This window comes from Scyliorhinus canicula, chromosome 3, assembly GCF_902713615.1.
Source record: "Scyliorhinus canicula chromosome 3, sScyCan1.1, whole genome shotgun sequence".
Lineage (NCBI taxonomy): Eukaryota > Metazoa > Chordata > Chondrichthyes > Carcharhiniformes > Scyliorhinidae > Scyliorhinus > Scyliorhinus canicula.
This window is the reverse complement of record NC_052148.1, coordinates 12,021,688-12,034,304: the sequence shown is the minus strand read 5'-3', so window position 1 is coordinate 12,034,304 and position 12,617 is coordinate 12,021,688. Positions and strand designations below refer to the sequence as shown.

Below are 12,617 nucleotides of genomic sequence, written 5' to 3'. Positions count from 1 at the left end.
TGGACTGTCCCCTACACTCGATCACTCAATATGGACTGTCCCCTACACTCGATCACTCAATATGGACTGTCCCCTACACTCGATCACTCAATATGGACTGTCCCCTACACTCGATCATTCAATATGGACTGTCCCCTACACTCGATCACTCAATATGGACTGTCCCCTACACTCGATCACTCAATATGGACTGTCCCCTCAGATTCTCACCTTCATAAATATTGTCTGAAGCGTCCCACAGTTTTTCCCAGAGGAAAGAGGATTCCTCCTGGAGTAGAGAACCTCATGAGCAGGAATTCGGTGATACGCTGTGCGCCGGTCTCCTTGCAGCATCCAGAGCACAATGTCAGGCAAACTGTTCTGGGGCTGTCAGTGAAACACAGGTAAGTGCTGTCAATGGAGCAAACAAATCTATCAACAGTGAGTATGCAGGAAGGGGCAGAGGTGTGAGAGGAGGGAACGTTCACAGGTGTAGTGCTTCTGTCATGACTTTGCACTTTCTCCCAGGCTGGGCACCCTGCGGACGTTTCAGAGGGTGATTGAAATGGACGTCTCTGGAAACTATCCCTATAAATGTCACAATTGTCCATCATATGAGTGCATTCAGGGGGTTAATGAATGGACCGGTCTCCCATCTCCACCCAATGCAAGAGCATGTTTGACACAATATCCAACCCCAGGATGGACCTGTCTGGGAGTGTTTGATGGGAGCAGTGTAGAGGGAGATTTACTCTCTATCTATCCCTGTGCTGTATCTGTCCTGGGAGTGTTTGATAGCCACAGTGTAGAGGGAGCTTTACTCTCTATCTAACCCTGTGCTGTACCTCTCCTGGGAGTGTTTGATGGGCACAGTGTAGAGGAAGCTTTTCTCTCTATCTAACCCTGTGCTGTACCTGTCCTGAGAGTGCTTGATGGGGACAGTGTAGAGGGAGCTTTACTCTGTATCTAACCCCATGCTGTGCCTGTCCTGGGAGTGTTTGATGGGGACAGTGGAGAGGGAGCTTTACTCTGTATCTAACCCCATGCAGTATCTGTCCTGGGAGTGTTTGATTGGGCAGTGTAGAAGGAGGTTTACTCTGTATCTAACCCCGTGCTGTACCTGTCCTGGGAGTGTTTGATGGGGACAGTGTAGAGGGAGCTTTACTCTGTATCTAACCCCGTGCTGTACCTGTCCTGGGAGTGTTTGATGGGGACAGTGTAGAGGGAGCTTTACTCTGTATCTAACCCCGTGCTGTACCTGTCCTGGGAGTGTTTGATGGGACAGTGTAGAGGGAGCTTTACTCTGTATCTAACCCCGTGCTGTACTTGTCCTGGGAGTATTTGATGGGAACAGTGTAGAGGGAGCTTTACTCTGTATCTAACCCCGTGCTGTACCTGTCCTGGGAGTGTTTGATGGGGACAGTGTAGAGGGAGCTTTACTCTGTATCTAACCCCATGCTGTTCCTGTCCTGGGAGTGTTTGATGGGGACAGTATAGAGGGAGCTTTACTCTGTGTCTAACCCCGTGCTGTACCTGTCCTGGGAGTGTTTGATGGGACAGTGTGGAGGGAGCTTTACTCTGTATCTAACCCCATGCTGTTCCTGTCCTGGTAGTGTTTGATGGGGACAGTATAGAGGGAGCTTTACTCTGTATCTAATCCTGTGCTGTACCTGTCCTGGGAGTGTTTGATGGGGACAGTGTAGAGAGAGCTTTACTCTGTAACTAACCCCGTGCTGTACCTGTCCTGGGAGTGTTTGATGGGACAGTGTGGAGGGAGCTTTACTCTGTATCTAACCCCGTGCAGTACCTGTCCTGGGAGTGTTTGATGGGGACAGTGTAGAAGGAGCTTTATTCTGTATCTATACCTGTGCTGTACCTGCCCTGGAGTATTTATTGGGAACAGTACAGAGTAAATTTGCCAATCTCACTCCAAGCACTGCTCTCTAAAGTACGAGTGGGACCATTATGTTCAATGTTGAATTTCATTCAAGTCCAAGTGTACAGCTACTGAAAAGGCATCATCACCTCCTCTGCCATGGACTTCAGTCGAACCAGCCAATCCTCAGCCAGGTCCAGGATTAATTCCAACTCCAGCCCATCTTCATGTTTGAGCTTCTCCGCAGCCTGTGTGATCTGCAGCAGGTTAGTGGTACGGAATTTGTAGATATGGCCATCCAGGCAGGTTGCAGAGGGAATCTCTGAGACATCGGGGAGAGGCTGACTGTGAAAAGGAAACAACAAGGTTTAGGTGGGTTACAGGACATCACTGTCGGCAATGCCAGGGATAACAGAAAGTGGCCCACACCATTCGGGAACTTCATGTAATTTTGACAAATTATTTCTGCTCAGACCCCAGAGTTTATGGTAACAAATTAGAGTGGAGATAGATGACACTTATTGATTGTTGACCCTAGTCATCTCTCTGTCTGTAGCACAGCTTGTGTACCAGTCCTCTCAAGTTACATATATATATTTGTATATATTCAAGCAGCTATCCTCTAAAATCTATTCACTTAAAAAGGCAGGGGCTGCTTTTTCCTAGAAATCACCCGACAAGCACATATTTCAGGACTTGTGGGAGGAAACCGGAGCACCCGGAGGAAACCCACGCAGACACGGGGAGAACGTGCAGACTCCGCACAGACAGTGACCCGAGCCGGGAATCGAACCTGGGACCATGGAGCTGTGAAGCAACAGTGCTACCCACTGTGCTACCGTGCAAGAACATTTTACACAGCGAGTGCCCTTCCCTGTCATATACATCGTATTGGCAATTTTCTATAGTATTTGCAGTGTTTATTCTGCTCTATATTATGTTTAGGAACTAACATTCTCTTTAATATACACAGGGACTGCTGTTTTCTATAATATACACAGAGTTGGTTCTTGTCTCAAATATACACAAAGGGGTTACTCACTATAATATGCACAGGATGTTATTCACTAATATTCACTGGGCGTTATTCACTATTGTATAGACCAGGGGTTATTCACGATAATATACACAGGGGGCTGGAGTTGTGTTTGTCGCAGGGGCAGAGAATCCACTTTTACACCTGAATCGGGCCCGGCACCCCTCCTGAGGTTCTCCGGCCTCCGGAGAATCACTCACGTGCGGTATTATGCAGCCGGAGGGGGGGGGGGGGGGGCATAGCCAGAGGCCCTCCCAGCGATGCTCCTGTCCCGACCGGTCGTTCTAACCACGTCTGGCTGTTCGGGGTGCACACGTGGTGGCGGCGGACTCAGTTCACGGTGTAATGGACAATTTTAATACTTCATATTGAATAACTGCTTAATAGTGTGATTAACTAAAGCTGCAGACGTTTGTTTGTGTGTGTGTGCAAGGTTAGAGAGAGAGAGAGAGAGAGAGACTGATATCCCAGCTGTCTGAAGGTCGAGAAAGTACTGCCTAGTAATGGTTGACATGTTCTCTAAGTGGATAGAGGTGTTCCCTACAGCCAAACAAGATGCTAATGCAGTAACCAAAACCCTGTTAACTGAAATTATTCCACGATGGGGCATCCCAAAGAAAATCAGCAGTGATAATGGTACGCCATTTGTAAACCAGGCTCTTAAGCAGGTAGGAGAATACCTAGGCATTGATCTAAGGCAACACTGTGCATACCATCCAGCGAGTGGAGGAGCGGTAGAAAGGGAAAATGCCACTCTGAAAAATAAGCTAGTAAAGTGTTGCGATGAAATGGGAATACCATGGACGAAAGCCCTGCCTGTAGTACTAATGTACATGAGGACTAGGGTCAGAGGGAGAGCCAATTTAAGTCCATTTGAAATATTATTCGGCAGACCACCCAACACTGGAATTGGGCCAACCCGTCGCGAGGACCCTGGCTAGCCATTGTGAGGATGAAATGTTACGTTACTGTACAAAACTCTCTGCGATTTTATCTCAGGTGCAAGCTCAAGTGAAGGAAGCCCTGCCACAACCGGCTGAGGGGACGTTGCACGACCTGCAGCCAGACGACTGGGTAGTGGTGAAAGACTTCAGGAGGAAGAGCTGGAGAGCTAGACAGTGGCCGGGACCATTCCAGGTGCTCCTTGTGACGCAGACAGCGATAAAGGTAGCAGAAAGAGCAACGTGGATTCACGCTAGTCATTGTAAGCGGGTGCCGGAGCCCCAGCTCACACCGGACAAGTCAACATGAAAGGGGTAATGTCGCTTATCATGATGCTTATGCCGGAACTGGTAATGGGAAAAGCGTATTGGGCTGGAGAGGTTACAGTGACATTAACCAGAGGAGAGACAGGCACATTTACGTGTGACCCGTGGCCCTATAACTCTAAATACTTGCGAGATGATAAGTACTTATGCCGAGACCCCTGTGGCCCATACAACTGGAACCTGGTGGTGGCGACCACGGCGAAAGGACTCACCAAAACTGGACCATGCATCTGCCAATGCCTATAGAAAGCAGCTATAGCAAACCTGTCCCGCAGTTACCGGATGTTGAAACTATCTGACCCAACAGCAGCAAGGGAACAAGTTGACTTAGAGGGGGCAAAGCAGTGGATACCTCCATTCGAGAATGAACAGAACAAGAACACAGTACAGCACAGAACAGGCCCTTCGGCCCTCGATGTTGTGCCGAGCAATGATCACCCTACTTAAACCCACGTAACCTGTATACCCGTAACCCAACAATCCCCCCATTAACCTTACACTATGGGCAATTTAGCATGGCCAATCCACCTAACCCGCACATCTTTGGACTGTGGGAGGAAACCGGAGCACCCGGAGGAAACCCACGCACACAAGGGGAGGACGTGCAGACTCCACACAGACAGTGATCCAGCCGGGAATCGAACCTGGGACCCTGGAGCTGTGAAGCATTGATGCTAACCACCATGCTACCGTGAGGCCCCCTCACTGTCAATGAACTGTCAATAGACTAATCTTCTGTATCATATAGCTATAATGACAACCTGTTTCCCATTTTCTGTACCAAAGATTAATGATGGTATTATTGAAAAATCTACAGGAGTACGATAATACCTGATGTATGTTCTTTGAGCAAACATTTGTTTAACAATAAGGGAATGTAGATACTGCTTAGGTGACTGGCTGCGATTAAAATTTTGATAGATGTTGTCATTAGGATGACAAAAAGGAGGGAATTGTAATGGACAATTTTAATACTTAATATTGAATAACTGCTTAATAGTGTGATTAACTAAAGCTGCAGGCGTTTGTGTGTGTGTGTGTGCAAGGTTAGAGAGCGAGACAGACTGATATGCCAGCTGTATGAAGGACGAGATAGTAAAGCCAGGAGAAAAACAACTCCTTATATGGAATGGAGATTTACTTGTATCTTTTGAATGTATAAAGACTGAATGTTGCGGCGCTCGGCGCGCTTTCCTGTCTCTCCTGTGGTTAGAGGAACGTGTCCTCTGCAGAGTTAAGAAATAAACTAACTTGCTCTTATGCATGACTGATTGTTTCTGAGTTTTCCTTTTCCCACCACAGCGGCCTCCCTGGTAGGGGGCGGGGGGGTCAGGTACCTGGTGGGCGGCCGGGGAGGCGATCGGGCGGGTTAGAAGAAGTGGCATGGGGCAGATCATTAGGACCTCCTTTGTTGGTCCAGGTCCGCCAGCTGAGTCCGCCATCGCATTCGGCTTGCCGCTACAGGCCACCGCCGTGCAGATGCGCGGACTTGCGACAGGAAGTGCAGGGGCCTGTATCCACTGCTGAGGTTGTGGGAAGCACTCCGGAGTCTTGCTGGCCCCGGCACATAGGAGAATAGCTGTAAATTCTTTGAAGAAAAGTCTGGCGTAAAACACCAATATTTTTACGCCAGCGTGGCGACATAGCCCAATTTTTGGAGAATCCAGACAGAATCCAGCCCAGGGTGTTATTCTCTATAATATACACAGAGTTATTCTCTATAATATACACTGAGAGGTATTCTCTATAATATACACTGGGTATTATTCTCTATAATATACACTGGGTGTTATTCTCTATAATATACACTGAGTGTTATTCTCTATAATATACACTGGGTGTTATTCTCTATAATATACACCGGGGATTATTCTCCATAATATACACCGGGGATTATTCTCCATAATATACACTGGGTATTATTCTCTATAATATACACTGGGTATTATTCTCTATAATATACACTGGGTGTTATTCTCTATAATATACATTGGGTGTTATTCTCTATAATATACACTGGGTATTATTCTCTATAATATACACTGGGTGTTATTCTCTATAATATACACTGAGTGTTATTCTCTATAATATACACTGGGTGTTATTCTCTATAATATACACCGGGGATTATTCTCCATAATATACACCGGGGATTATTCTCCATAATATACACTGGGTATTATTCTCTATAATATACACTGGGTATTATTCTCTATAATATACACTGGGTGTTATTCTCTATAATATACATTGGGTGTTATTCTCTATAATATACACTGGGTATTATTCTCTATAATATACACTGAGTATTATTCTCTATAATATACACTGGGTGTTATTCTCTATAATATACACCGGGGATTATTCTCCATAATATACACTGGGTGTTATTCTCTATAATATACACAGTGTTATTCTCTATAATATACACTGGGTGTTATTCTCTATAATATACACTGGGTATTATTCTCCATAATATACACTGAGTGTTATTCTCTATAATATACACTGAGTGTTATTCTCTATAATATACACTGGGTGTTATTCTCTATAATATACACCGGGGATTAATCTCCATAATATACACTGGATATTATTCTCTATAATATACACTGGGTATTATTCTCTATAATATACACTGAGAGTTATTCTCTATAATATACACTGAGAGTTATTCTCTATAATATGCACTGAGTATTATTCTCTATAATATACACTGGGTGTTATTCTCTATAATATACACTGGGTGTTATTCTCTATAATATACACCGGGGATTATTCTCCATAATATACACTGGGTGTTATTCTCTATAATATACACTGAGTGTTATTCTCTATAATATACACTGAGAGTTATTCTCTATAATATACACTGGGGATTAATCTCCATAATATACACTGGGTATTATTCTCTATAATATACACTGGGTATTATTCTCCATAATATACACTGAGTGTTATTCTCTATAATATACACTGAGTGTTATTCTCTATAATATACACTGGGTGTTATTCTCTATAATATACACCGGGGATTAATCTCCATAATATACACTGGGTATTATTCTCTATAATATACACTGAGAGTTATTCTCTATAATATACACTGAGTGTTATTCTCTATAATATACACTGAGAGTTATTCTCTATAATATACACTGAGTGTTATTCTCTATAATATACACTGGGTGTTATTCTCTATAATATACACTGGGTGTTATTCTCTATAATTTACACCGGGGATTATTCTCCATAATATACACTGGGTGTTATTCTCTATAATATACACTGAGTGTTATTCTCTATAATATACACTGAGAGGTATTCTCTATAATATACACCGGGGATTAATCTCCATAATATACACTGGGTATTATTCTCTATAATATACACTGGGTATTATTCTCTATAATATACACTGAGTGTTATTCTCTATAATATACACTGAGAGTTATTCCCTATAATATACACTGGGTGTTATTCTCTATAATATACACTGGGTGTTATTCTCTATAATATACACTGGGTGTTATTCTCTATAATATACACTGGGTGTTATTCTCTATAATATACACTGAGTGTTATTCTCTATAATATACACTGGGTGTTATTCTCTATAATATACACTGGGTGTTATTCTCTATAATATACACTGAGTGTTATTCTCTATAATATACACTGAGTGTTATTCTCTATAATATACACTGGGTGTTATTCTCTATAATATACACTGAGTGTTATTCTCTATAATATACACTGGGTGTTATTCTCTATAATATACACTGGCTGTTATTCTCTATAATATACACTGAGTGTTATTCTCTATAATATACACTGAGTGTTATTCTCTATAATATACACTGGGTATGATTCTCTATAGTATACACTGTGTGTTATTCTCTATAATATACACTGAGTGTTATTCTCTATAATATACACTGGGTATGATTCTCTATAATATACACTTAGAGTTATTCTCTATAATATACACTGAAAGTTATTCTCTGTAATATACACTGGGTGTTATTCTCTATAATATACACTGGGTATTATTCTCTATAATATACACCGGGGATTATTCTCCATAATATACACTGGGTGTTATTCTCTATAATATACACTGAGCGTTATTCTCTATAATATACACTGAGAGTTATTCTCTATAATATACACTGGGGATTAATCTCCATAATATACACTGGGTATTATTCTCTATAATATACACTGGGTATTATTCTCTATAATATACACTGGGTGTTATTCTCTATAATATACATTGGGTGTTATTCTCTATAATATACACTGGGTATTATTCTCTATAATATACACTGGGTATTATTCTCTATAATATACACTGGGTGTTATTCTCTATAATATACACTGGGTGTTATTCTCTATAATATACACCGGGGATTATTCTCCATAATATACACTGGGTGTTATTCTCTATAATATACACAGTGTTATTCTCTATAATATACACTGGGTGTTATTCTCTATAATATACACTGGGTATTATTCTCCATAATATACACTGAGTGTTATTCTCTATAATATACACTGAGTGTTATTCTCTATACTATACACTGGGTGTTATTCTCTATAATATACACCGGGGATTAATCTCCATAATATACACTGGATATTATTCTCTATAATATACACTGGGTATTATTCACTATAATATACACTGAGAGTTATTCTCTATAATATACACTGAGTGTTATTCTCTATAATATACACTGAGAGTTATTCTCTATAATATACACTGAGTGTTATTCTCTATAATATACACTGGGTGTTATTCTCTATAATATACACTGGGTGTTATTCTCTATAATATACACCGGGGATTATTCTCCATAATATACACTGGGTGTTATTCTCTATAATATACACTGAGTGTTATTCTCTATAATATACACTGAGAGTTATTCTCTATAATATACACCGGGGATTAATCTCCATAATATACACTGGGTATTATTCTCTATAATATACACTGGGTATTATTCTCTATAATATACACTGAGTGTTATTCTCTATAATATACACTGAGAGTTATTCTCTATAATATACACTGGGTGTTATTCTCTATAATATACACTGGGTGTTATTCTCTATAATATACACTGGGTGTTATTCTCTATAATATACACTGGGTGTTATTCTCTATAATATACACTGAGTGTTATTCTCTATAATATACACTGGGTGTTATTCTCTATAATATACACAGAGTTATTCTCTATAATATACACTGGGTGTTATTCTCTATAATATACACTGGGTGTTATTCTCTATAATATACACTGGGTGTTATTCTCTATAATATACACTGGGTGTTATTCTCTATAATATACACTGAGTGTTATTCTCTATAATATACACTGAGTGTTATTCTCTATAATATACACTGAGTGTTATTCTCTATAATATACACTGAGTGTTATTCTCTATAATATACACTGGGTGTTATTCTCTATAATATACACCGGGGATTATTCTCCATAATATACACTGGGTGTTATTCTCTATAATATACACTGGGTGTTATTCTCTATAATATACACTGAGTGTTATTCTCTATAATATACACTGAGTGTTATTCTCTATAATATACACTGGGTGTTATTCTCTATAATATACACTGAGTGTTATTCTCTATAATATACACTGGGTGTTATTCTCTATAATATACACTGGGTGTTATTCTCTATAATATACACTGGGTGTTATTCTCTATAATATACACTGAGTGTTATTCTCTATAATATACACTGGGTATGATTCTCTATAGTATACACTGTGTGTTATTCTCTATAATATACACTGAGTGTTATTCTCTATAATATACACTGGGTATGATTCTCTATAATATACACTTAGAGTTATTCTCTATAATATACACTGAGAGTTATTCTCTGTAATATACACTGGGTGTTATTCTCTATAATATACACTGGGTATTATTCTCTATAATATACACTGAGTGTTATTCTCTATAATATACACTGAGTGTTATTCTCTATAATATACACTAGGTATTATTCTCTATAATATACACTGGGTGTTATTCTCTATAATATACACTGAGTGTTATTCTCTATAATATACACTGGGTGTTATTCTCTATAATATACACTGGGTATGATTCTCTATAGTATACCAAGAGGGTTTTTTTTTTCAAGAGGGTTGGAATATAAAAGAATTTATCTCAAGAGGGTTGGAATATAAAAGCAGCGATGTGCTACTGAGCCTTTATAAGGCTCTGGTTAGGCCCCATTTGGAGTACTGTGTCCAGTTTTGGGCCCCACATCTCAGGAAGGACATACTGGCACTGGAGCGTGTCCAGCGGAGATTCACACGGATGATCCCTGGAATGGCGGGTCTAGCATATGAGGAACGGCTGGCGTTCCTGGGATTGTATTCATTGGAGTTCAGAAGGTTAAGGGGAGATCTAATAGAAACTTACAAGATAATACATGGCTTAGAAAGGATGGACGCAAAGAAACTGTTTCCGTTAGGCGAGGAGTCGAGGACCCGTGGGCACAGCCTTAGAATTAGAGGGGGTAAATTCAAAACAGAAATGCGGAGACATTTCTTCAGCCAGAGAGTGGTGGGCCTGTGGAATTCATTGCCGCAGAGTGCAGTGGAGGCCGGGACGCTAAATGGCTTCAAGGCAGAGATAGATAAATTCTTGATGTCGCGAGGAATTAAGGGCTATGGGGAGAATGCTGGGAGGTGGAGTTGAAATGCCCATCAGCCATGATTGAATGGCGGAGTGGACTCGATGGGCCGAATGGCCTTACTTCCACTCCTATGTCTTATGGTCTTATGGTCTTATACACTGGGTGTTATTCTCTATAATATACACTGAGTGTTATTCTCTATAATATACACTGGGTGTTATTCTCTATAATATACACTGAGTGTTATTCTCTATAATATACACTGGGTGTTATTCTCTACAATATACACTGAGAGTTATTCTCCATAATATACACTGGGTGTTATTCTCTATAATATACACTGAGTGTTATTCTCTATAATATACACTGAGTGTTATTCTCTATAATATACACTGGGTATTATTCTACATAATATACACTGAGTGTTATTCTCTATAATATACACAGAGTTATTCTCTATAATATACACTGAGTGTTATTCTCTATAATATACACTGAGAGTTATTCTCTATAATATACACTGGGTGTTATTCTCTATAATATACACTGGGTGTTATTCTCTATAATATACACTGGGTGTTATTCTCTATAATATACACTGAGAGTTATTCTCTGTAATATACACTGGGTGTTATTCTCTATAATATACACTGGGTATTATTCTCTATAATATACACTGGGTATGATTCTCTATAATATACACTTAGAGTTATTCTCTATAATATACACCGGGGATTAATCTCCATAATATACACTGGGTATTATTCTCTATAATATACACTGGGTATTATTCTCTATAATATACACTGAGTGTTATTCTCTATAATATACACTGAGAGTTATTCTCTATAATATACACTGGGTGTTATTCTCTATAATATACACTGGGTGTTATTCTCTATAATATACACTGGGTGTTATTCTCTATAATATACACTGGGTGTTATTCTCTATACTATACACTGAGTGTTATTCTCTATAATATACACTGGGTGTTATTCTCTATAATATACACAGAGTTATTCTCTATAATATACACTGGGTGTTATTCTCTATAATATACACTGGGTGTTATTCTCTATAATATACACTGGGTGTTATTCTCTATAATATACACTGAGTGTTATTCTCTATAATATACACTGAGTGTTATTCTCTATAATATACACTGAGTGTTATTCTCTATAATATACACTGAGTGTTATTCTCTATAATATACACTGGGTGTTATTCTCTATAATATACACCGGGGATTATTCTCCATAATATACACTGGGTGTTATTCTCTATAATATACACTGGGTGTTATTCTCTATAATATACACTGAGTGTTATTCTCTATAATATACACTGAGTGTTATTCTCTATAATATACACTGGGTGTTATTCTCTATAATATACACTGAGTGTTATTCTCTATAATATACACTGGGTGTTATTCTCTATAATATACACTGGGTGTTATTCTCTATAATATACACTGGGTGTTATTCTCTATAATATACACTGAGTGTTATTCTCTATAATATACACTGGGTATGATTCTCTATAGTATACACTGTGTGTTATTCTCTATAATATACACTGAGTGTTATTCTCTATAATATACACTGGGTATGATTCTCTATAATATACACTTAGAGTTATTCTCTATAATATACACTGAGAGTTATTCTCTGTAATATACACTGGGTGTTATTCTCTATAATATACACTGGGTATTATTCTCTATAATATACACTGAGTGTTATTCTCTATAATATACA

The 12,617-nt window shown here is 39.3% G+C and overlaps 1 protein-coding gene across 1 annotated transcript in view; it reads right to left on the bottom strand.

Annotated features, from left to right (window-relative positions):
- dysf (dysferlin, limb girdle muscular dystrophy 2B (autosomal recessive)) overlaps positions 1-12,617 on the bottom strand; it is a 450,750-nt gene that overhangs the window by 216,667 nt on the left and 221,466 nt on the right. Inside the window, exons 23-24 of the mRNA XM_038793128.1 lie at positions 2,005-2,200; positions 211-366 (exon numbers count right to left, since the gene is read on the bottom strand). Coding sequence (XP_038649056.1) covers positions 211-366; positions 2,005-2,200 — 352 coding nt within the window. The remainder of the gene's footprint in view (positions 1-210; positions 367-2,004; positions 2,201-12,617) is intronic.